Below are 22,188 nucleotides of genomic sequence, written 5' to 3' on the forward strand. Positions count from 1 at the left end.
TTAACTTTATAGAAAAGGGTAAGTAAATAGAAAATGCTTCTGATTTCAGAGAAAAAGAAACCGTACGGCATAACTAAGCTTAACGTATTTGGCAGTTCAACTTTATAACTGGCCCCAGGTTTTGGAAGCCTGCTGGGCTTCCTCCTGAGAAAACCCGCCAAGCTGGCTGCAGATGGCGCATTGGCACATTGTGAGGGAAACCCACGCTTCATTCATATTCTGTTCTAGCAAAGTAAAATAAAAATAGATGATTCTGTGCGGCCAATAATGTGGTGCCAACAACGGCCATGGAAGCCGTTCCTGCGTGCTTCTGCTGACTCTTTCAAGTATGCGGAAAACACCCGCTTGTTAATACCAATCACCAAAGCAAAGGAAAAGGGACCGAGAGCATACTCCTCCTAAGCAGCCGGGGAATGTGACGGGCAGATGGACATCCCCTGGAAGCAAGAAGGGAAACGAGCGGGGGGGGGGGCTTATGTCTGTGTCAGGCTGAGGACTGGGAATATCAAACTTTTCCAAGTAACAAAATTAAAGAAATAACAAAATTAAAGAAACTTATTTCCACTACACACATTTTAAAGATAAAGAACAGTCCTTCAAGACGATGTTCAAGTTACCCATTATCTAAAGGAACATCCCGCAGTTCTCACATTGCCTGCTGTTGCCATATCGAGATTTTAGCAAATACCAAAAAACTGGGAGCCCTTTATTTTTTTTAACGATTTTTATAAGGTTGTTTTAATGCAAAATGGTCTCTTTTTCACAGCAGAAAAATAATAATTGCATTCAAATTGAGTAATGCCTTTTATTCTCAAAGAGAACTATTTCTGCTTAATTATTATGTCCCCAAAACCCAACTCCACACAAGCTGACCTCAGTATACAGATGCAGTGATTTTCAGGAGGAGGAGCGTCTGCTTGTAAAGCGACAGAATGGGCGCGATCCCATGGAGCCTTTCCACTGATGGAAGCAAGCCCACCACCCCACCACCCCGTGCTGCCAGCAGGGGCCGCTCCCCCCCCCCTCTTTGCTTGCAGGTCACCCACCCGTGACTGTGACTGCATCTTGGAAGCTTTTGGGCTTACTGAGGAAAGAAAAAAGGTGAACACCTCTGACGGAAATGTTTCTGTCAGGGGAAACACTTTCTGGGCTGAATGTTATGTATAACATACCCGTGAAACTTCACAAATGTTTCTTTCTGGTTTTGATGGCAATTTATTGATGTAAAACAAACACACTTTATGTGATCCCAGAATTAAATCATTTACGTAACTATGGCTCTCTCATTTTTTTCTTTAAATCCCAGGCCAATTAATAGTATCAAAATACCAAGCTTCATTTTTCGTTGATATACATCAGGAAGAACCAAAGTAACCAGAATAGTAACTGTGCGGAATTAGTTTTTAATTAGTTCCTGAGGTACATGCCTCCTCTGTTCAAAAGGGATTTGTGGTATCATACACACAGCGTTTCCACTCTAGACGTACTTTTCACCCACACTTGCCTTTACCACAAAAGGCTTCTTCGCTTCTGAGATTGTGCCTCGTGAAACTTCAATGTGTGTATGTTCCTTTCGCATGGAGCGGGTTCTGCAACACGGGGGCAGTTATTACAATAACAATCTTCCACATCATGTCTCCCTAACAGACTGTAAAAATTAAAATGGTAACTATGTAAAAAGAAAAGAAAACTTCCCTTTTCACTGTGATAGCATGTAAAACACTGGATTTTTTTTTTTAAAAAGGTACTCTGCAATTATACACAGACCTAACTTCATTGCACAATGAATGCAGAATAAAAACACTCTGTAGCCTGAAGATGAATTGAGAGCAGCAACTGTAAAAGTTAAATTAAGTATAAAAATTCCCACAATAGGTATAATTCAGTTTATGAGACTGCCCTCCTCCCGGGCCAGCCGCGTCCCAACTACTATTTCGGTTCCATGAAGGCAACTGTTTGTCTCTCCGTGTTTAACGAAGCCTACTTTTATTTGCCAACTTTTACAAGTTCCAGTAAGCATACCATTCCTTCCTACGAGTCATGAGGAAAGTTTTTAAGTAGTATGAATACAACCTTAATAGTGATTTCTTTTAACTTCCGAAGCATATTGCAGTTCTGGATAGACAGTACATTTTCTGAAAAGACATTAAAGAGTAAAGCAAAAAAAGTTTCTTCAACCAACAGATACGATTTCCTCGCTGTACTGACACGGAGCACCTCCATTTCACATGGATTATTATGAAGCTTGTTTTCTTCTTGGAACAACATGGGCAAAAGACAAGGACATTCCAGGCTTTGTGTTGTTTTTAATCACGTTACAGTCAACAGTACGATATGCATTCCATAGTGCTGCTGTCTCCCTTCATCATCTAGCATAGTGGTTAATGTAATCTTCAACTTTATTTCGGAAGTCCTCCTAGATGGGGGTGGAAAACCAAGCATTTTAGATTTCTGTACTTCTAAAATTTCCACATTCCATGTGCAAGAGCGTCAGTGCAGTGCTTGCTTTTTTAGTTTCAATCAAAATGTTACATATACAAAAATATTATCACTCAACCTCTTTGTACATATATTAAGAAATGGAAATACGAAAGTGAAAGCACACCATTCCTAAATAAAAACAGTAAAATCAAAGAATGGAACTTGTTTCATATAAAACTTATTTTACTTGGACACACCAACATCAGTTGCTTAAATTTTAATTCAGGTAGGTAGCTTTGTTGGTCTGAAGGAATAGAACAAAGTTTCAGTCCAGTGGCACCTTTAAGACCAAAGTTGGTCTTAATGTCTTTCAACAAATTAATATTATGAAAACCCTATTGTGATAAATTGTTGAGGCAGTAGAATTTGACCCTCTTATGTTATTGTGTGTGTGTGAACAAAATAACACCCTGTAAAGCCAGTATAAACCCAAACCCTGAAACTGTTTTTGCCTAGGAATGTCACCAAAGAGGCCACCCCCTCCCCCACTAACCCTCCCCATGGCAGCTTTTTGGAAACCAAGGAAGACCCTCACAATGATCTCTCCTGTCTTGTCTAGTTCAGCCCTTATCATAGCTATACAAAAGTTATATAAACTCTAGGTCAATGAATAAAATGCGAAATTTTTAAAAAGCCCGCAAAAGATTTTTAAAATCTTATCTATTTTCCATCATGGCTGCTAATCCAACATTCTTTAAATGTTTTATCCTGCAAAGGTCCTGGCACGTTTACTGGCAGTACATCACACACCCGGAATCAAGGTGGATTACTTGGGGTAAATCAAATACAGTCAGCTGAATGGGACACCCACTGGAACTGCAGGACTACGGGAATCTGAACATTAGCAGAAACCGAAGACGGAGCTCAAACAAACCTGAAAAAAAGCATTTAAACGTGACTGCTGAGTCCGGAGCAGACTTGCAGTGGTGGGGTTGGGGACCGTCCTGTTTGCCTGTGCCGAAGGCCATGATTCCCTGTTGCCAAGCCAGGGGAGGGGGAGCCTTCCTCCCCGGGGGACACCACGGAGCAGGCACGAGAGCAGAGGCCGCCGCACTGATTGGGCCGTCTGCGGGACTCTGCACCCGCTGAAGACCTGCTCAGGTGAGCCACGCTGTCCTGGCGGAGAAGCGGTCCTGCAAGGACGAGGGACTGAGGCCACGGAGGGCTTTGCAGGTGCCAGTCAACACCTTGACTTGAGCCTGGCAGTGGATGGCCTGTGTCTCATTCGTTCAGCTGCTGAGCAAAGAGCTCCTTTGTGCTGGAATAGCAGTTGCTCTGAGTGTGCGTGACTGACCACCAGCGTACAGCAATACACAGCCTTGCAGGATAAAATTCAATCTCTCTCACCCACATACACACTGGAGGCTGAGTGTTCACAGGTGCCCAGGTACATACAGGAAGATCTAAAATTTTAAAGAGCCCTGAAAGCAGAAGACCTTGCCCTGTTTTCAAGAGCCACTTGCCACGTAGCCCGAGAGAGAGGAGGGAGGGGGGGGCCACGGGTGTTCGGGCTTGGGGGCGGGTCGGCAGCTGGTCGGCAGTGGGTTGAAGCCCAAAAAAGCGGGTAAACCCTCGGGGGGGGGGGGGTGTCTGGCAGCCCTAGCTGACACAGAACTTCCTCTAAAGAGACGGCCATAAAGGACATTAGAAAAAGGTGTTCTTGTTTAGAAATACTTTCAAGAAATTATTGCTCACCTTGTCACGCAAATGATGTTCTGCAGCTTCAATATTCAAAGGATCATCAAAATTCAAGAGATCCTGAAAACACAAAACAAACCAACAGAAGCCCATGAAAAACAAACCAACAGAACCCACGAATTTTTAAATGAAAAGTTGACAGGGACTAAACATACAAAAACTGACCGACACGGCTTCCGGTCTGGCTCCCGCGAAAGGCAGACGCATCCTCGGGTCGCTCCCGAGGGCGCCTTGCCCGCCCGCGGTGGAGGAGGGAATCCGCGCAAGCGGAGACCCGAACGAGCCCCTCAGATGAGAGGAGCTCAGATCCGGGGCGCTTTAGGGCGTTCCAGGGGGGAGTCTCTCTTTCAGTCGAAAGATCGGAGATTGAGACTCTCGCCATGCCCTGCCCCTTTGGACCTTGCTGCGTGAGCGACCCCGTTCTACGGGGTTTAGCGGAACCACCGGGCGTGCATTTTAAAAACTTTACTAAAAATAAAAAAACAAGATGTCGGAGCTGGGTAAAGACAAGCAGAGGAGAAGGAAGGGACTTCCGTCAGGGCGTTTGTGTCAACGTGAGTGCCGGCTGTTTAATATTTGGACTGTGTATAGCTATGAATCCAACGGGGATTGTGAAGGAAAAGAAAAGTTTGAATTGTGACAGCGAAAAGTGCCTCATGAGCGCTTATAAAAGTCAACAATTGAAGAGGAGAATCCAGCGAAGAGATTGGGAGCGGATAAAAGCGAAATTGAAATTAATACCATTCTCAAAGCTGGAGATCTCCGGGCATGGCATGAAAGGAAGACGACTTATAGCACAGGAACTGAAAGAGTTAACAGCGACCCGAAGGAGGAGGGGAAGAAGCCGGAGGGAGAGAAAAACAGAGGAAGCCCCTCCCGTCACTGAGAGTGGAAAAGTAACCAGCACGTAAAAGAAGCGGTTTTGAATGTGCCCTGAAGAGACTTTTTAACAGAAATTCAAAGGAACATTACTAACATACTAATACAGAAAGTAACTGGAATGGAAAAAAGATGTTTGACAACACGCAGAAGAAGCCTTTGATGATTGGACATTACTAACAGTTTAATCTAACAGTTAATAGATCACTCAGCTTTCTCTCCGTCCCACTATATACCTTCCCTATTTTTCTTTTTAAGCGAAACTCCTCCCCTTTTTAGGGGAGTCAATAAAATCTTTATACACAAAAACTGACCGACACATCGGATGACCTGGATCTAAGGAGGATGACCTGGATCTAAGGAGGATGGGGGGGGGGGGCTTGGCACAGAAGGCGTATCAAAGGCTGTTTGCAGTGTGCAAGAAAAGACAGGAGTCCCACCAAGCCCTCGGTTACCTAAAGCAGCTTTTAGTCCCCAGGCACTTGGCTCATGTATGAAATTTCATTTTAACACTTCCAACAGTAAATGCCAATTCATCTGGTGAGTCTAAACCACTTCCTCATTCTCCCGGCTGCCACAAAGAGCCCGAGATGCATTCCGCCTGGCTCACAGAGGACAGCGGTGGCTGGAGACTCAGCAACATAAACCGACACACAGCACTGGGGACCCTGGGAGCGGCTGCAGGTATGCCCAAAGCCTGTCCCCACAGTGGCTCTTTGGACTTGCCCCTCCCCGCCCCCCTTGCACAGCAGGCCCCCCCCCCGATCTTGGTGGCCACCAATATGTTTTCCGGCACCCCCTTGATGACAAAATCGAAAGGACCTTGAACGGAACAGCTGCTTTACTGGGCTACTGCTACGATCTTATGCCAAATGAAACCCAACATTATAAACAGGAGCAAACACAGCTACTTGTCAGCACAAATGCCCAGAGAGCTCAACAACCCCCTTTTGGCTGAGGGGGAGAGGAGGGGGGCAGGGTCGCGAGGGGAACAGCGGGGGTTTCTTCAGCAGAGGCCTCGAGGCTCATTGCCCAAGAGCCTTTTGACAGCACTACAAGGTCTGACTGCTATACAAAATCACACACCACTGCCACCACTGTGGTTCTGCTTCCACAGTTTATTTCAGTCACACAAATATAACAGCCTCTGTTGTTGTTGTTTTAAAATAAATCTGGTCTCGCTGTCTCCCTATTCAGCTGCATGTCAGGGAACACCCGTCAGCCCAGCCACAAACCAGCCGCCTCTCAGAGGTGCGATTCCCACAAGACACTGACTCCGCCCTTGGCCAGGCAGGAGGGGCCACGCATTCTCAGGTCCTGGGTAACAAGGCATACTAGAGAAGGGGGGGGGGGGTGGCACAAGATCTCAGTTGTCCAAAATGCAGCACAACACCTGGGTTTGGAAAAGAACTCGTTTAGCCTGTGGGGCCATAACAAGAGATACCTTAGTGGAAATCTGTTTACGTGGAAGCTTGTTTAGTACCTGCTAAGATGCTACCAAAAATGCAGGTGTGACGTAGTACCTGCCAACCTGGGTAGCTCAGCATCAGCGCTGGACAGTTAAGGAAGGACACCGGCAGCAGTGGCTGGCCCGGCACGTTAACTGGCAAAGGAGGTGTTGGCCGTTAAGGGGGAGGGAGAGAGCCAGCGCGGCACAGAGCGCGTAAGAGCAGGACCCGGGGAGACCAGGTTCAACCCCCCATTCATGCCTTGGGCCAGCCATACCCTCTCAGCCTGACCTTCCTCACAGGGGTGTTGTGAGGACCACCTGGAGGGAAGGAGAATGAGGCAAGCTGCTTCAGGTCTCCCCCACTGGGAGAAAGGTGGGTACAAATGACCTAAAGAATAACAAAAAGGCTTTGCTGAAAAAAGTGAAGGATTTGGAACAGCAGGAAAAGATCATGGCCACTGATGACACAAAAGCTCGGCTGGACAGGCCAGAGGGAAAGAGGGCAAAACGAGGCCCAGGGAGAAGGATACCCCTGAAGGGCAAGAACATGAGCCAGGGCAGACTGAAAGGAGATCAGCAATGCAGAGAAACAAAAACGGGGGCTGTGACGGGGGGGGGGTCTTGAAGATGCAGGACCTGCATTGGTCGCTCCAACTGCTGATGGAATGTCACTTCTAACCCTGTGTAATCCTTCCCACTCCCTTCAACGCTGTGGTCCTTCTGTATGGCCGGGTGTGGTGGCAGCAGTCAGTGCTGGACTGCTGGGCTCAGAGGCAAGTCAAGAGGCCCCTGTAGTGGGGAAAGGGGGGGTGCCCAGGTGACCACTCAGTGAACAGCAGCCGCAGGCAGGCAGGCAGGCAACCCGGGTTTTGCCTCTTGGTGGTCTCTGTGCGTCACAACGGTGACCTGTGATGTAGTCCTTTCTTTAACCTAGAGGTGCCAGAGACTGAAACCTTCTGCGTGCAAAGCTGATGCCCATATGCCACCGAGCCACAGCCTCTTCCCACGAGACAGCCAGCGTGGTGGGTGGTGAAGAGTGGCAGCCTCAGGCCTGATTCCCCACGCCGCCGCCTCCTCCACCCTGTGAGGCCTGCTGGGTGGCCTCGGGCCAGTCCCAGTTCTCTCAGATCTCTCTCAGCCCCGTCTAACCTCACAAAGTATCTGTTGTGGAGGAGAGAGAAAGGAAAGTTGATTGTAAGCCGCTTTAAGAAAAGCGGGGCATAAACACCAACTCTTCTTCTTCTTAAGAAGTACACTGATTTTTTCATTACACTAAACAGTGGGAAGAGAGAAAGAAAGCTCTGAAAGACCAGTCTCACAGGCAGTGTCATGATCCATGGTCGTTCTGCGGCAGGCAGAAGGGAACTGAGCAGTCAGGCATGACTCCTGCACTTTGGCCAAGCTCTGTCTCCGAGAGGGAGGGTTTTTCCCAGACCTGGAAGCTCTAAAAGTTTCTGAACCACAGCTCTGGGCAAGGGCAAAGTCCACCGGTGTAACGCACAGAAACTGTGGGGAAGTAACTCCGAGACGGTCACACAGTCTCTCTCTCTCTCTCAGCATCACCCACCAGGGACATGAGCACAAAAGGTAGGGCTGAGAATGCCTGAAGAAGAATGGCATGAAAACGTATAAACACACGGAGAGGCCTCGAGACGAGGGATCAGCAGATGCTCTGAGATGAACCCCAATTGGGAGTTGTTCCAGTTTTGCTCTCTCCTTTATCCAGGGGATTTGCATTCAGTGAACTTGCAGAACACCACAGTGACCAAATATCAAGAATCGCGTTAAGCCTGCCTCCGTTTTCCCACGGAGACCACTAACAAAAGGAGGGGAGAAATTCAAGCCCCACTAGTGTCCACGTCTGCGGCCGAAGAATCAGGGAGCCTGGGGAAAGTGCCCGCCCGTCCCGCGCACCCTCCCCTCCTGCTTTGTGCCAGCATATGCACGAGGCCCTGCCCCGGACGCGAAAGGACTGCACTGTGGACTCTTGGCCATGGCCTCTACAGGGCTAACTAAAGCTGCGTATTTTTCCTCACAAGGCAAGTTACAGTTTAAGGGGTAGTGATGGTGAAAACAGCTTTGGGAAAACAGGAAAGGTTTCCTCACCCAAGTGCCCAAATCCCTAGAGCAGAGGTGTCAAACATGCAGCCCGAGGGCCGGATCAGGCCCTCAGAGGGCTGAAATCCGGCCCGCAAGGCCCTCGCTGTTTCCTGCTTCCTTTTTCAGTTCTGCTGCTGCTGCCACATTGCAGCTTGCTTTTCCAGACTCTCAGTCAAGATAAACAAGCCTCTCCTGTGCCACTGAGTCTGGTAAAGAACCAGCTGAGGCTCCTCCCCCTCCTTCTCCCAGGGGGAGGGAGGGAACTGGCCAGGCTACCTCAGTCCTACAGGACACAAAGGGAAGCCTTTCTTTCCTTCCACTGGCTGAGGCTCCTCCCTGAAGGGAGGGAGGGAAGGAGGGAACGCAGGAGAGCTTGGTTTGCTGGGCTGCCTCAATCGCACAGGAGAAAAGCAAAGAGCACCTTTAAGACCAAGAAAGCTTTATTCAAGGTATGAGATTTTGTGTGTGTGTGTATTTTGGGGGGCTCTTTATGCTGTGTGTGTGCGTGTATTTTGTTGAACTCCTTATGCCAGGGCTCTCTTGGGTACAACTGGGTTCTCTCCCTCTTTTCACTGTATTCATGCTCTCATGATCCAGTCTTTCTCAGTAAGAAAGCAATGTGAACTATTTTAGAGGAGGCCAGTGAGGTGGATTAAGTTGAGAGTGTGTGTCCAGACCAAGCTCACCCCCTTTGTAGGAAGTTGTAGTTATTTCTCTGGGGAAGACGTTTTGTAGACAAACACATAGCCCCCAGTCTGTGCCAGGATGTCTTTTCATGTTCTTGACCAGCACATGAAGCAACTTATGTACAAAAGCTCGTAATGCCCACCAATTCATGTTTTCCCTCCTGTCCTAGGCTCAAAACACTGAGCATGAGATTTCTGCAATGAATGTCAATAAATCAAAAGTAGGTTTGCAGCTTCCAGACACACTCCTGAACAGCATACTCAAGATTGTTACAGCACAGATATTTTAATGCAATAATTCACAGCAAGAGGTGTCAGTTATCAGAGACTGTTAAATAGACAAAATATTGCAAGAGTGCTAGTGTTTTAAGCACGTTTTATTTAAACATTAAAAAACCTTTAATTGTGTTTGTCTGTGTCCTTTATAAAGTTGATATCTCTGCTACCTGGCATTACATTTTATAACACACATGGCCCAGCCCGACAAGGTCTCATTTATGTCAGGTCCAGCCCTCAGAACAAATGAGTTTGACACCCCTGCCCTAGAGGATGCTTGGAAGCTATTTAAAACCACACTAACTGAAGCCCAGACAGAATGCATTTCCCCAGGTTAGGACAGGCACTGCCAAGTTGAAAAGAATGCTGCCTACATAGTTAACAACTCAAGTCAAAGAAGCTATAAAAGGGGAAAAGTTTATTTAAAACACTGGAAGGTCTGCCCCAGTGAACTGAACAGAAGGAAACACAGGCTCTGGAATGCTTATTAAATTTGTAAAAAGTAAAGGTAAAGGTTCCCTTGCTCGAAAGCCAGTCGAATCCGACTCTAGGGTTGCGATGCTCATCTCTGTTTCAAAGCCGAAGAGCCAGCGCTGTCCAAAGACATTTCCGTGGTCATGTGGCCGGCATGACTCAACACCAAGGCGCACGGAACGCTGTTCCCTTCCCACTGAAGTGGTACCTATTTATCTACTTGCAATTTCTTGCTTTCGAACTGCTGGGTTGGCAGGAGCTGGAACTAGAGACGGGAGCTCACTCCGTCATGCGGTACACTCGGGTCTCGAACTGCTGAACTACCGACCTTCCACAGCCTGCAGTTCAGCGTCTTAACCACTTGAGCCACCGCAGCTCCTATTAAATTCGTAGATGATACTAAATTGGGAGGGGTGGCAAATACGGTAGAAGATGGAGTCAGGATTACGGATGATCTTGACAGGCTGGAAAACTGGGCTAAAACAAATAAAACAAGTTTCAATGGGGATAAATTTAACACTTCGCATTTAGGTGGGGAAAATCAAATGCATAATTACAGGATGGGGGAGACTTGTCTTGACAGCCCTTCCTGGGGATCTCCCACCTTGCCTAGCCCATCAGGTGAGGGAGGTAGGTGTGGAAGAGGCCTCCAGCTACTCTGGTCCTACTCTGCACTTTTGTCGGCCGCTGGGTGGCTCCAGACTCCATGCCTAGCAGCGGAACCTTGTCAGGAGGCAGAGCCAACACATGGGAGGATCTTCCCCCGACAGGGGCCTGAGGGATGGCTCAGCCCTGGCTCCTGAGCTGGAAGTGGACTGGACTCTTTCCTCTCTGCTATGCTGGCCCCAAACAAGAAAAACAGAGCAACGTTTCAGAAAAGCAAGCAGGTACTGAAAAGGAAGAATCTGAGTCAAGGCCTATCTAACAGGCGATACGACTGTACTTCCAGCTGTGACGAAGCAGGCACCTCAGTGTGCAGGAGGGAAAGAACTGGATGTGGAGGTTAAAGATCGGGAATTCTGTCTTCAGCCATTACAATCCTGGAAACTCATAGAAAAATGTGTACCAACAGGTTAGGAAAGGTACAAATAGGTATATAAAAAGGCCTGCATAGTTAAAGAACAAAGTAATGGAAGCAGTAAAAGGTAAGATAGATTCCTTTAAGTGGTGGAAGGCTAGTCCGAATGAGGTGAATAAAAGAGAGCACAGGTTGTGGCAAATAAAATGCAAGTCACCGCCGAGACAGGCAAATAGAGACAATGAGGAACATATTGCAAAAAACATAAAGACCAACACATTTCTTCAAATACATTTGTAAAATAGTGGGTTCCATGGATGAACAGACCACAAGCCTAGTGATCAGTTCTACCTTATTTGTGATTTCAGCAAGAGCAAGACAAGACTCCAGAGCCTGGGCAGTCAGGCATGACTCCCGCATGGACTGAACAGGAGATGGGAACAGAAGGACACCAAGGCATTGGGGAATCTTCACTTGGATGGCAGAGGCTGGAACAAGTGAGCTCACCCAGAAGCAAGGCAAGCAGAGACAGAAAAGGAGAGAGGCCCGTGGGAAGAGAGAAACGGAAGGAGCTGTTATCGTAGCCACACAGCTGCACGGCCCCTGGCACAAGCGGCAGCAGACAAGAACAACAGCAAGTGCTGGGGGTGCCAAGCCCCCCAAAAGGACAGGATGGAACAGTGGCGGAAGCCAAAGAGGCGCGGCAAGAAGTAGGAACCGAAGCACAGAGAGAGGTGAAAGGAAGAAGTGGGGTCCACTGGAGGTGCACGCAAGGCCTTGAAATTCAGAGTGGGATGCGGGTGGACAAGGGTAATGGCGGGGGTGGAGAGGGAAGCAGGGGGAACCATAGCAACGTCTGTCATGGTGAACCCACGAGGACAACCAGAGGCCCCAGGGAACAAATCAGCCCACAGGGGAGAGGGTTTTAGGGCTCTTGCTTCAGTTTCCATCAATGTAGTTGTCAGCTGTGCTGCCATTGCAGGTGGGGGGGAGAGAGGCGACTCTTGTGATGCTGGAATTGTAACTTTCACTTCTCCGCGCTGCATCTTATCTCATAGCCTGAGTGTCTGACAGTTTCTCCTGATGCTTTGCTGGGAACATGAACCCGTTAGTTTAGGCGCGCTCCAGTTGCTTCTTTGACTGGCTTGACTTCGCCAGGGGCCTCACTTCGAATCCTGTGTATCTATTCTGCTCCCGCCTTTAGAGTTAGTTCTGACACAGAATGCATGCACAGATGACCTGCCTTTACTGTACTCAATAAACTTGAACCTTTCTGAAGGAACGTTGTTGAGAACTGATTGCTGCGAGACTCTGACAGTAGTAAATGCTGAACTACAGCTGGCAAGCCTAGTGCAGATACACTTATATCTACAGGGGGACTGACTAGGAGGCCACCTTCCGGATGACACCCACTTGCAAGGGGAGGCGCGAAGGGTTCGGCTGCAGATGAACAGGAAAGGAAGGCAGGAGCTCCTTCCAGTGCAACCACTGGCAACTGGGGCAAGGGAGATTTAAAAACGAACAGATGTCAGACCACTGGACACACGGCACCTCCGTGTCCAGAGAGAGGAAGCGCGGCCCTCCTTGACTCTGCACAGGGGTGCCCAGCAGAGCCCTGAGCGGGGCTGTAACACACTTCATGGTTCAGACTCCCGCCTAAGAGCTCTGCTTAGACAAGAAGGTGCTTCAGCCTCTGCCCCCTCGAGCCCCACGCATGGGGCTGCTGCTGCTCATTTCTGAAGCGTGGCCGTCGTCTGCAAAGAAGGTCTTGCAGCAGCAGTCCTCACAAGTGGATGACTCTGCACTGGAAACAAAGAGACGGGATGCGTCGAGTGGCTCGCCGGGCTGCAGCGGATGAAGCATCACAAGAGACACGAGAGAGAAGCCAAATGTTGGGTCAGGCCAGAGGCCATCCAGTCCAACACTCTTCTGTGTCACACAGTAGGGGCCAGGAATACCAGGGGCCACCAGGAGGTCCACCAGTGGGGCCAGGACATTAGAAGCCCTCCCACTGTTGCCCCCCCCCAAGCACCAAGATGACAGAGCATCACCTGCCCCAGAGTCCCTATCTATACCTTGTGGCTAAGAGCCACTGATGGACTTCTGCTCCATATGCTTATCTAATTCCCTTTTGAAGCCGTCCATGCTTGTAGCCACCACCACCTCCTGTGGCAGTGAATTCCATGTGTTCATCACTCTTTGGGTGAAGAAGGACTTCCTCTTATCCGTTCTAACCCGACCGCTCAGCAATTTCATGGAGTGCCCACAAGGAGTTCTTGTATTGTGAGAAAGGGAGAAAAGTACCTAAAAACCCTACTTGCTCTATCCCATGGATAATCTTATAAACCTCAATCATGTCACCCCTCAGTCATCGTTTCTCCAGGCTAAAGAGCCCTAAGCGCTTTATCCTTTCCTCATAGGGAAAGTGTTCCAAACCTTTTATCCATCGAGTTGCCCTTTTCTGCACTTTTTCCAAAGCTATAATATCCTTTTTGAGGTGTGGTGACCAGAACTGCACACAGTACTCCAAATGAGGTGGCACCATTGATTATTATAGGGGCATGATGATATTGGCGGATCTGTTTTCAATACCCACAACTCTGTGTCATGTGGGCAGCCTCCAGGGCAGCGTCCCTGCAGGCACAAGGACCACTGTGCACTACTGAGCACCCCTCGCTTGGCTCCCCACCCCACCCTGGGCAGCACCCTACAAATGCCCCCCTGGAAGCAGGAAAGACAGCCCAAGCCCAGGAATGGCAGCTGTTAGAAATAGTAAGGGGTGATTTAGCCTCGTTTTTACTTCCCAGAGAACAGCACAAAAATTCAATTATAAAACAAGTCAATGCTTCCTTTCCTGGACAATGTGACAAACGACTGTGATTTGTGTGTGTGTGTGGGGGGGGAGTACAATATTCTGTTTTGCTCTATAGAAGACAAATGTTATAAGTTCAAAGGAAGGACAGAAATATGAATAAATGGAGTTACTTACAGTAAATAAGGAGTTTAGTCCCCAAACAACATCCTGAAAAAAAAGAAAAACAAATGCATTCAGACCACCCCCTCAAGTGCATCAGGGGCGCATGCGCTGAGTGGGAGGGGCCATATAGACCATCCAGTCCAACCCCCTGCCCCGTGCAGGACCAGTTTACTTCATGATTTACACAAGAATGTGGAAAAAACCTAAACTGTTCATCTCACTTTAGTTGCGTTGTTGAGTTCTGGGAGACCCAGGTTCGAATTCCTACTCTGCCACAGAATTTCACTGGGCGACCTTGGGCCAGTCACCCACCCTCAGCCTAGCCTACCTCACAGGGTGGTGGTGGTGGTTGTGAGGATAGAATGGAGGGGAGGAGAGGAACGTAAACTGTTTTGGGTGCCCACTGGGAGAAAGGCAAGGTATAAGTTAAATAAATAAACACAAGATGAAGAGACCCCTGGCAAATAAATGCTTTTAAATACACAGCAGTTTTAAACTCAAGCAGGGGAATAATGTTGATTGTTTCAGAGTTTTTTGCCCACTGAGAAGCAAACTGAAGACTGTCAGATTTTCAGATTCATTGATCCAGGTATTGGAAGACTCCTCAGGCCCTCTGCTGAGGCTCACCATGTCAGTGCGGTGCTGATGCCACTGTGTCTGTTTGGTATCCCATGCTCTTGCACCCAGGAAACAACGGAATAAGAAAACTTCAGCCCTAAGTAATTGTGAGCACAGCCATCAATCTCCAAGCGGCACTGTGGACAGGCCAACATATGTATGGCACATGCCTCCAAGAGGCTGATGGCCTCTGCACCCATGAAACAGGACAAGGGAAGAAGCCAAGGCAAAACAGCACCCTCATCTGTACGGAAGACTGCAGGAGGCCAACCACCCGCCTCCTTGGATCTCTGCAGAGGGAAGCTCAAATCCCATTCTACAGACAGCTGCCATTTTGACAGGGGGACGCCCGAGGAAGGAAGAACAGGTAGTCCAAGAACATCACCCAGGCTCTTCCCCACAACTGTCCTGGGACAACTCGACCAACACTAAGGGTGAAGAAGCGACTGTTAGAACTGGATACGGAACAACTGATTGGTTAAGCATTGGAAAAGGAGTACGGCAAGGATGTATATTGTAACCTTGCTTATTTAATTTATATGCAGAGTAAATCATGTGAAATGCCAGTCTGGATGAATCACAAGTCAGAATAAAGACTGCTGGGAAGAACATCAACAACCTCAGATATGCAGATGATACCACTCTAATGGCAGAAAGTGAAGACAACCTAAAGAGCCTCTTGCTGAGGGTCAAAGAGGCGAGCGCAAAAGTTGGCTTGAAACGCAACATCAAAAAAAACTAAGATCATGGCATCTGGCCCCATCACTCCTTGGCAAATAGAAGGGGAAGTCGTGGAAGCAGTGACAGGTTTTACGTTCCTGGGATCCAAGATCACTGCAGACGGTGACTGCAGCCATGAAATTAAAACACGCCTGCTCCTTGGGAGGAAAGCGATGGCAAACCTAGACAGCATAATAAAAAGTAGAGACATCACCCGGGGCTTCCGGTCGGGGTAAAATGGCGATTTGACATACCATGTAAGCTCTCGGGGTGGACGGTGGTTCCTTTCAGCAGTTTGGACGATTAATTTGTCCAACGCAGCTTCCCCCAGGCAGGGGGAATGACTGGCAGGCATCAAGACCCAAGTGAGAGTTGAGATTGGTGTGATCAAGCCTCGGAGGAGGCTTGTATTACACTTTGATCCCCTCTTCCGAAGCAGCGTTGCGCACAGCACTAAAGGATCTCACCGAGCTGGGATGTCAGCTTAAAATCACAATTTCCTGACCTCATAAGACAAAAGGAAAGATTTGGACCGAAGGAGGCAGTGCGAAAACCAAAGATAAACAAACAAGGTAACAAATATCATTTTGCTTACCGGGAAACAGTTGAAGGTGAATATTGAAACATCTGGACAAGCGATAATGAACTTTAAAAATATTTGAGTAACGTTGGAGAGTAAAAAAGTTGATAAAAGAAGCAAAATTATAGAAAAAGTGAAACTGTTTAACATTCCTGTGGTGGTCTGAGAGATAAGAGACTGAAACTTACATCTGAGAAAACGCGAGACTACGAGAACGGGAAGGTGCCGAAATAAACAAAAAAGGCGGTGTTCCGGAAGTGACGTAGAAGGAGACTAGAAGAGACGCAGAAGTGCGGACAGACGGGAATTCGGAGGACCGGAAGAAGATCAGAAGGTAAAGGGACGGACCGGAAAAAAGGGGAGGAAGAAAGAAGAAGGACACCGGAAATTCGGAGGGGGAAGCGAACAAGCGGACGGACAGGAAGTGACAGGGGAAAGTGGACTACTCTGGACTAGAAAACCACAGAGTTGAAGCGCCCGACATTTTTGGGAGGACTAACTTTTAAAATTAAAATTTCTGGCTGGGACTTAACATCTGAAACAAGAAAATAGAGTGGTTCGGCTAAGCGAATAAAGGACAATTGAACTGTGTAAGTGAAATTATATTCTAAGTTGGTAGAGTTTTAACAAATTTTAACAACGAATTTAAGACAGAGACAGAGAGCAGCTACATGGTCGAGCCCGAAGATGGCTAAAGTCAAAGACAAACAGGAATGGCAAGCAGCAATGGAGGCTATGGAAAAAAGGATGATGGAGGCCATTCAAGGATTGGGAAAACAGATGGAAAATCTGGAGGAAGTTCAGGACAAAAATATGGCCACAATGAAATAGTTGGTAGTGTCAGAGGTGGCTGATCTCAAAAAGAAAGTGGGAGAGATTAAAAAAGAATTCCAAAGTCTATCACAAAAGTCTGCTGAAACAGAGCAAAAAACACAAGAAATGGACAAAAAAGTTGAAACAGTGGTGAAAGAAAATCAACGGATAGATACAATGATGGAATATAGAGCAATGCAGACCCATCTTAGATTGAGAGGGGTTGAAGAGAAATTAGATGAGAACATCCGCATTAGGGTAATTGAAGCCTTTGCAGAATATCTACAAGAAGAAGTTGATGACATAAAACACAATTTTGACCTGATTTACAAAGTGAATTCAGCTTATGCTCAAAAGAAGAATCTGCCAAGGGATGTGATCGTACAGCTACTAACCAGACGGATGAAAGAGGATATATTTAGGAAGCAATTCACGGAACCATTGGAAATAGAAGGAAAAAAGATAATAATAATGAAAGAGCTCCCTAGAACAATTATTCAAGATAGGAAAAAAATTAGGAGGCTAACAGATAAATTGAGATAACTGAATATAAGATATAGATGGGAAATACCACAAGGGGTAAGCTTTAACTTTCAAAGTCAAAGACATACAATCAAGACAGCGGAACAAATGCTCAGATTTATGTTTGATAACTCCAAAGACTTTGGAGATAAGTAAATGCACAACACTATGGATTACAAATTAATATCATGGAATGTAAATGGAATTCACCAGACAAAAGAAAAATTGTAAAACATTGTTTGGAAAAACAAAAATGTAATATAATTTGCTTGCAAGAAACTCATATCAAAAAGCAAGATTTCATATATTTGATTACTAAACAATTAGGCGAAGAATTTTATTCACTGGCAGAGAAAAAGAATAGAGGGACCGTAATATATATCAAAAAGGAATTTGAACCTAAAGAAATTTTTAAAGACAGAGAAGGACGATATATTGCCGTGGAAATGACTATGCATCAAAAGAAAACCTTGATTGTAAATATTTATGCACCTAATGGAGCAAAAGAGAAATTTTTCAAGGATCTGACGCAAGAGTTGGATCAGATGACCTATGATCAGATTGTACTAGCGGGAGATTTCAATGGTACGATCAATAATAAACTGGACCGGAAATCTAAGAAATTGGATGAAAAGATAGGGAAGTTACCAAAAGTTTTTTTCAAGTTGGTTAAACAAGAAAAGTTGGAAGATTTATAGAGAAAGTGGAATCCCACAACCAAAGACTTTACATTTTACTCTAACAGACATGATTCCTTTTCTAGAATTGATATGATATGGACGACTGGTGACATAGCCTTAAAAACACAGAAAGTGGAAATCATGCCAAAAATAAATTCAGACCATAATCCAATACTATGGATATCTAAAGAGGGGAAAAGAAAACCTAGATGGCGACTGAATGAAGATCTGTTGGATCGACAAGAAATTGTAGATACCATAAGTAAAGAAACTAAACTTTTTTTTCAAACAAACTTGACTCAAGGAATACAGATACAGTCTGGGATGCTTACAAAGCAGTAATGAGAGGGCTATTAATATCGTTGAACAGCAAAGAAAGAAAAAAGAAAATGGAACAACAAAATAATATAATGGAAAAAATTCGAGTAAAGGAAAAAGAATTAAAGAAAAGACCGGGGGGAAAGAAACTACTCAAAGAGATTCAAATTCTACAAGAGCAATTAAATGCATTAATGAACCAAGAAATTTATTGGAATTTGAAAAAGCTGCAACAGAAATCATTTGAAGGGGCAAATAAGCCAGGGAAATTCCTGGCGTGGCAACTGAAAAAAAGACGAGAGAATAAAATAATAAATAAAATAATAGAAGGGGATAAAGAAATTGTGGACAACAATGGAATTAAAAGAGCATTTTTCAAGTATTATGCAAATCTTTTTCAAAAAAAGTCAATAGAACAAGAAAAAGTTCAAAAATATTTGGACAAATTGAAGATGCCAAAGATTTCAGAAGATATTAAGAAAATGTTAAATAGTCCAATTTCGAAAGAAGAGATTTATAATAAGGCAATTGAGGAGGCAAAGTTAGGGAAAGCTCCAGGACCAGATGGTTTTACCGTAAAGTTTTATAAGAAATTTAAAGAAGAGCAAACCCCGACTTTTGAACTTTTGACAAATGAAATAAGAACAACAAGGAAAATACCAGAATCGTGGAAAGAAGCAACAATTTCGCTTATACCAAAAGAAGCATAGGACAGACCAATTTCTCTTTTGAATAATGACTACAAACTATTTGCAAAAATTATCTCAGAAAGATTAAAGATTTACTTGAAGGATGCTGTTGAAGAAGAACAAGCTGTTTTTTTTACCAAACAGACAAATAAAGGATAACATAAGAATGGTGATTGATGCGATTGAGTATTATGACAAACATCCAGAAAAAGAGGTTGATTTTTATTTTATTTTTAACATGACAATAAAGCAGACTTTATTGGAAGTGCCAGGGACAAAGAGGTTGATTTTTAATGAAAAAGAGGGAAAGTATAAGATTTGGGCTGGAGTTTGGAGCACTGCAGGAAGTCAGGAGGGGGGGGTTATTAGGAGAAAGGGATATATGACAGTCAGTTTGTAAGGTGATCTACAGTTTGATTTATTGATATATCCTAATAAATTTTTTTTTAAAAAAAAAAGTAGAGACATCACCCTGCCAACAAAAGTCCTTATGGTCAAAGCAATGGTATTCCCAATAGTAATGTATGGCTGCGAGATTTGGACTATAAGGAAAGCCGAGTGCCGAAGAATAGATGCTTTCGAATCATGGCGCTGGAGAAGACTCTTGAGAGTCCCTTGGACTGCAAGAAGATCAAATCAGTCAATCCTAAAAGAAATCAACCCTGACTGTTCCCTGGAAGGCCAGAATACTGAAGCTGAAGCTCAAATACTTTGGCCACCAAATGAGAAGGGAGCACTCACTGGAGAAGAAGACCCTGATGCTGGGAAAGACTGAAGTCAAAGAAGACGGGGACGGCAGAGGATGAGATGGTCAGACAGTGTTATCAATGCAACGAACATGAAATTAAGCAAACTCCGGAGGACGGCGGAAGACAGGCGGGCCTGGCGTGATGTGGTCCATGGGGTCACGAGGAGTCGGACTCGACTGTGCGACTGAACAACAACATGGACAAATTGTGCCTTGATTTCAGGAAGGCATTTTTCAAGGTCCCCCATGATATTTTGGACAGCAAACTGATTAAATGTGAGTTAGATGATGGCACTCTCTGGGTACATTCACAGCTAGCTGTGCTTATATACTACAAGTAACAATCTAATTGAAATGAGATTCCTCACAGGCACTTATTCTGAATAATGTCATGGGTAGAACACCGGATGTTAAGTGCTAGAAGTGAGCCAGTGACTCACCAAAGCGCCTCCCCTGCCACACATTTTGTCATTCTTTCAGGTGCTCCTGGACTCTCTGGCAGTTTCCGGATGCTACAGGCAGACTCACGCGGCTCTCCATCTTAGTCTTATGAGGACTTTTGACCATTTTTTAAAATTTAAACGGAAATCATCTGGGATTTTAATACTGCATTTGAAGCTATTAGATTCCTTTGTATTTCTGAAACGTCAGTAACAGTTAATTTGGAACTTTTACATTCTGTTTTTTTATCTGCCATAAAATCAATGGCCATGATCCAAAGAACTGTGGAAACGCATTCAAGCCCTATGAATTCCAGTCTTCACTCATTTCAATACGATTCAAATATGCTTAACGTTTGGGCTGGATTGTGTCCGAAGGATTTAAACGAAAATATACTATTGTCGAAAGTTTTCAATTTATCAAAACTATAGCAAACATTTTATATTTATTTTATATAAACATTTTATATTAGACTACCTGTAAAGTTCTAGTTGGAGCCCAGCCAGTACCATCAATCGAGTGTTCTCTCAATAAACTGAAAAAGACATAAACACAAACATTATATCCTGTAATGCATAAATTCTTAAACTGACCTGAAGAAACCCAGCAGATTCTGAGACCACCCTCCCCATCAACTGTGGCCGTAGGAATTTCTCACACAAATGTGGAGGGGGGGATTCGAGTTCAGAGGCACCTTTAAGACCAATGAAGTTTTAGTCAAGGTATTTGTTGGTCTTAAAAGGTGCCACTGAACTTGAATTTTGTTCTGTTGCCATGTTGCCATGTTTCAGGAATTTATATATAGTTCTGAAGTAATAACTAACATGCTTAAAGTGTGCTACACAAATCTTTTCCCTCTATATATTTTTATATTAAATGGAAATTCTGTGGATTTAGTTTTTAAACATGTACAAAACTATACTCTGATTCCCTCCATTTGCAATCACAGAAATATTAGTATTTTAATTATAATTGTTACCAAATCCATGTATGTATTTTTCCACGCTAATTACTTTAAACTTCAAGTATTGCAAATGTTTTGTAAAACAAATCCACACAATTTAGCAACTGTTGCCATCAGAGGACAGCTCTGAATGGAGAGGGAATGTCCCCTCTCCAGAAAACCCAGCCAAAGACCCCCCCCCCTTCTACCAAGCCCACCTGAAATGGGTGCAGAGCGGAAGGACCCAGAGAAGACCCAGAGAAGGAGGAGAATCCCCCTCACTCCACAGTCGAACTCGGTTCTCCCTTCCTTCCCACTTTGCACAACAGGAGGGAAAGGGAAGATCCAAAGTATTTTAATAGCTTCCTTTGCCACAGAAATGCTTTCCAGGAAGCCAGAAGGGAGAGAGGAGCTGACAGCCAGCGTGGGTGGGGGACACCAGAGTCAACCTGTGGTCCGCTCACTACTTCCCAAGAAAGATGGCTACCATTTAGATTCTAAGCAAAGCCGAGGTACTCATTTTGCCCTGGTGGTATATACTGACCTCACTGTAATTCATTCTGACATTTCTGAGCTACCACTGCTAAAGATAGAGTAAACACAACTGGCTGTTCCAGTCATCTGTTAGGCGCACAAGGAAAGGCCTTCCTAAAGCCTGTCACGTGGAAACATCCTAATACCGAGTAGTGAAGAGGCTCCTCACAGTACAAGCCACAAAAGCAGGAAGCCCAGGCCACCTACGTTCAAAGTTCACAGGTACTCAAGGGAAAATAGGACTTTGTAAATTAAAGAACCGCCACCCCTTCTCGAAAGCCTGGCCTGATGAGGTCTGGATAGGCTCCAAGATGGACAACACCTGGGAATCGGTAAAAACGAAAAAGGAGCAAGGGTAGACCTTTGCCCAGGGAATCCCTTGGAGCCTCTAGAGACTCGTGGAGGGGAAGACTGTGGGGGTGGGGACTTCAAAAGTGATCCCCCCCCCCGATTTCTTCTGGGAAGACCCCTGTATGTATTGTTTTTCAATAAGAGCATGTTTACTGGAGATATTTTGAAAATGACAGCTAGAGGTGTCAAGGC

General features: G+C 45.5%; 1 protein-coding gene across 2 annotated transcripts in view; it reads right to left on the reverse strand.

The window, feature by feature from the left end:
* Window positions 1-489: 489 nt before the first annotated feature.
* The window catches only part of UBE2F (ubiquitin conjugating enzyme E2F (putative)), a 54,692-nt gene continuing 32,993 nt past the window's right edge, over window positions 490-22,188 (reverse strand). For both annotated transcript variants that reach the window (XM_015424059.1, XM_015424060.1), the window contains exons 6-9: window positions 20,646-20,703; window positions 14,052-14,084; window positions 4,177-4,239; window positions 490-2,416 (exon numbers count right to left, since the gene is read on the reverse strand). In XM_015424059.1, coding sequence (XP_015279545.1) covers window positions 2,366-2,416; window positions 4,177-4,239; window positions 14,052-14,084; window positions 20,646-20,703 — 205 coding nt within the window. In that variant the 3' untranslated portion in view covers window positions 490-2,365. The remainder of the gene's footprint in view (window positions 2,417-4,176; window positions 4,240-14,051; window positions 14,085-20,645; window positions 20,704-22,188) is intronic.

This window comes from Gekko japonicus, unplaced genomic scaffold (genome assembly GCF_001447785.1).
Source record: "Gekko japonicus isolate JY-2015 unplaced genomic scaffold, Gekko_japonicus_V1.1 scaffold623, whole genome shotgun sequence".
NCBI classification, from domain to species: Eukaryota; Metazoa; Chordata; class Lepidosauria; order Squamata; family Gekkonidae; genus Gekko; species Gekko japonicus.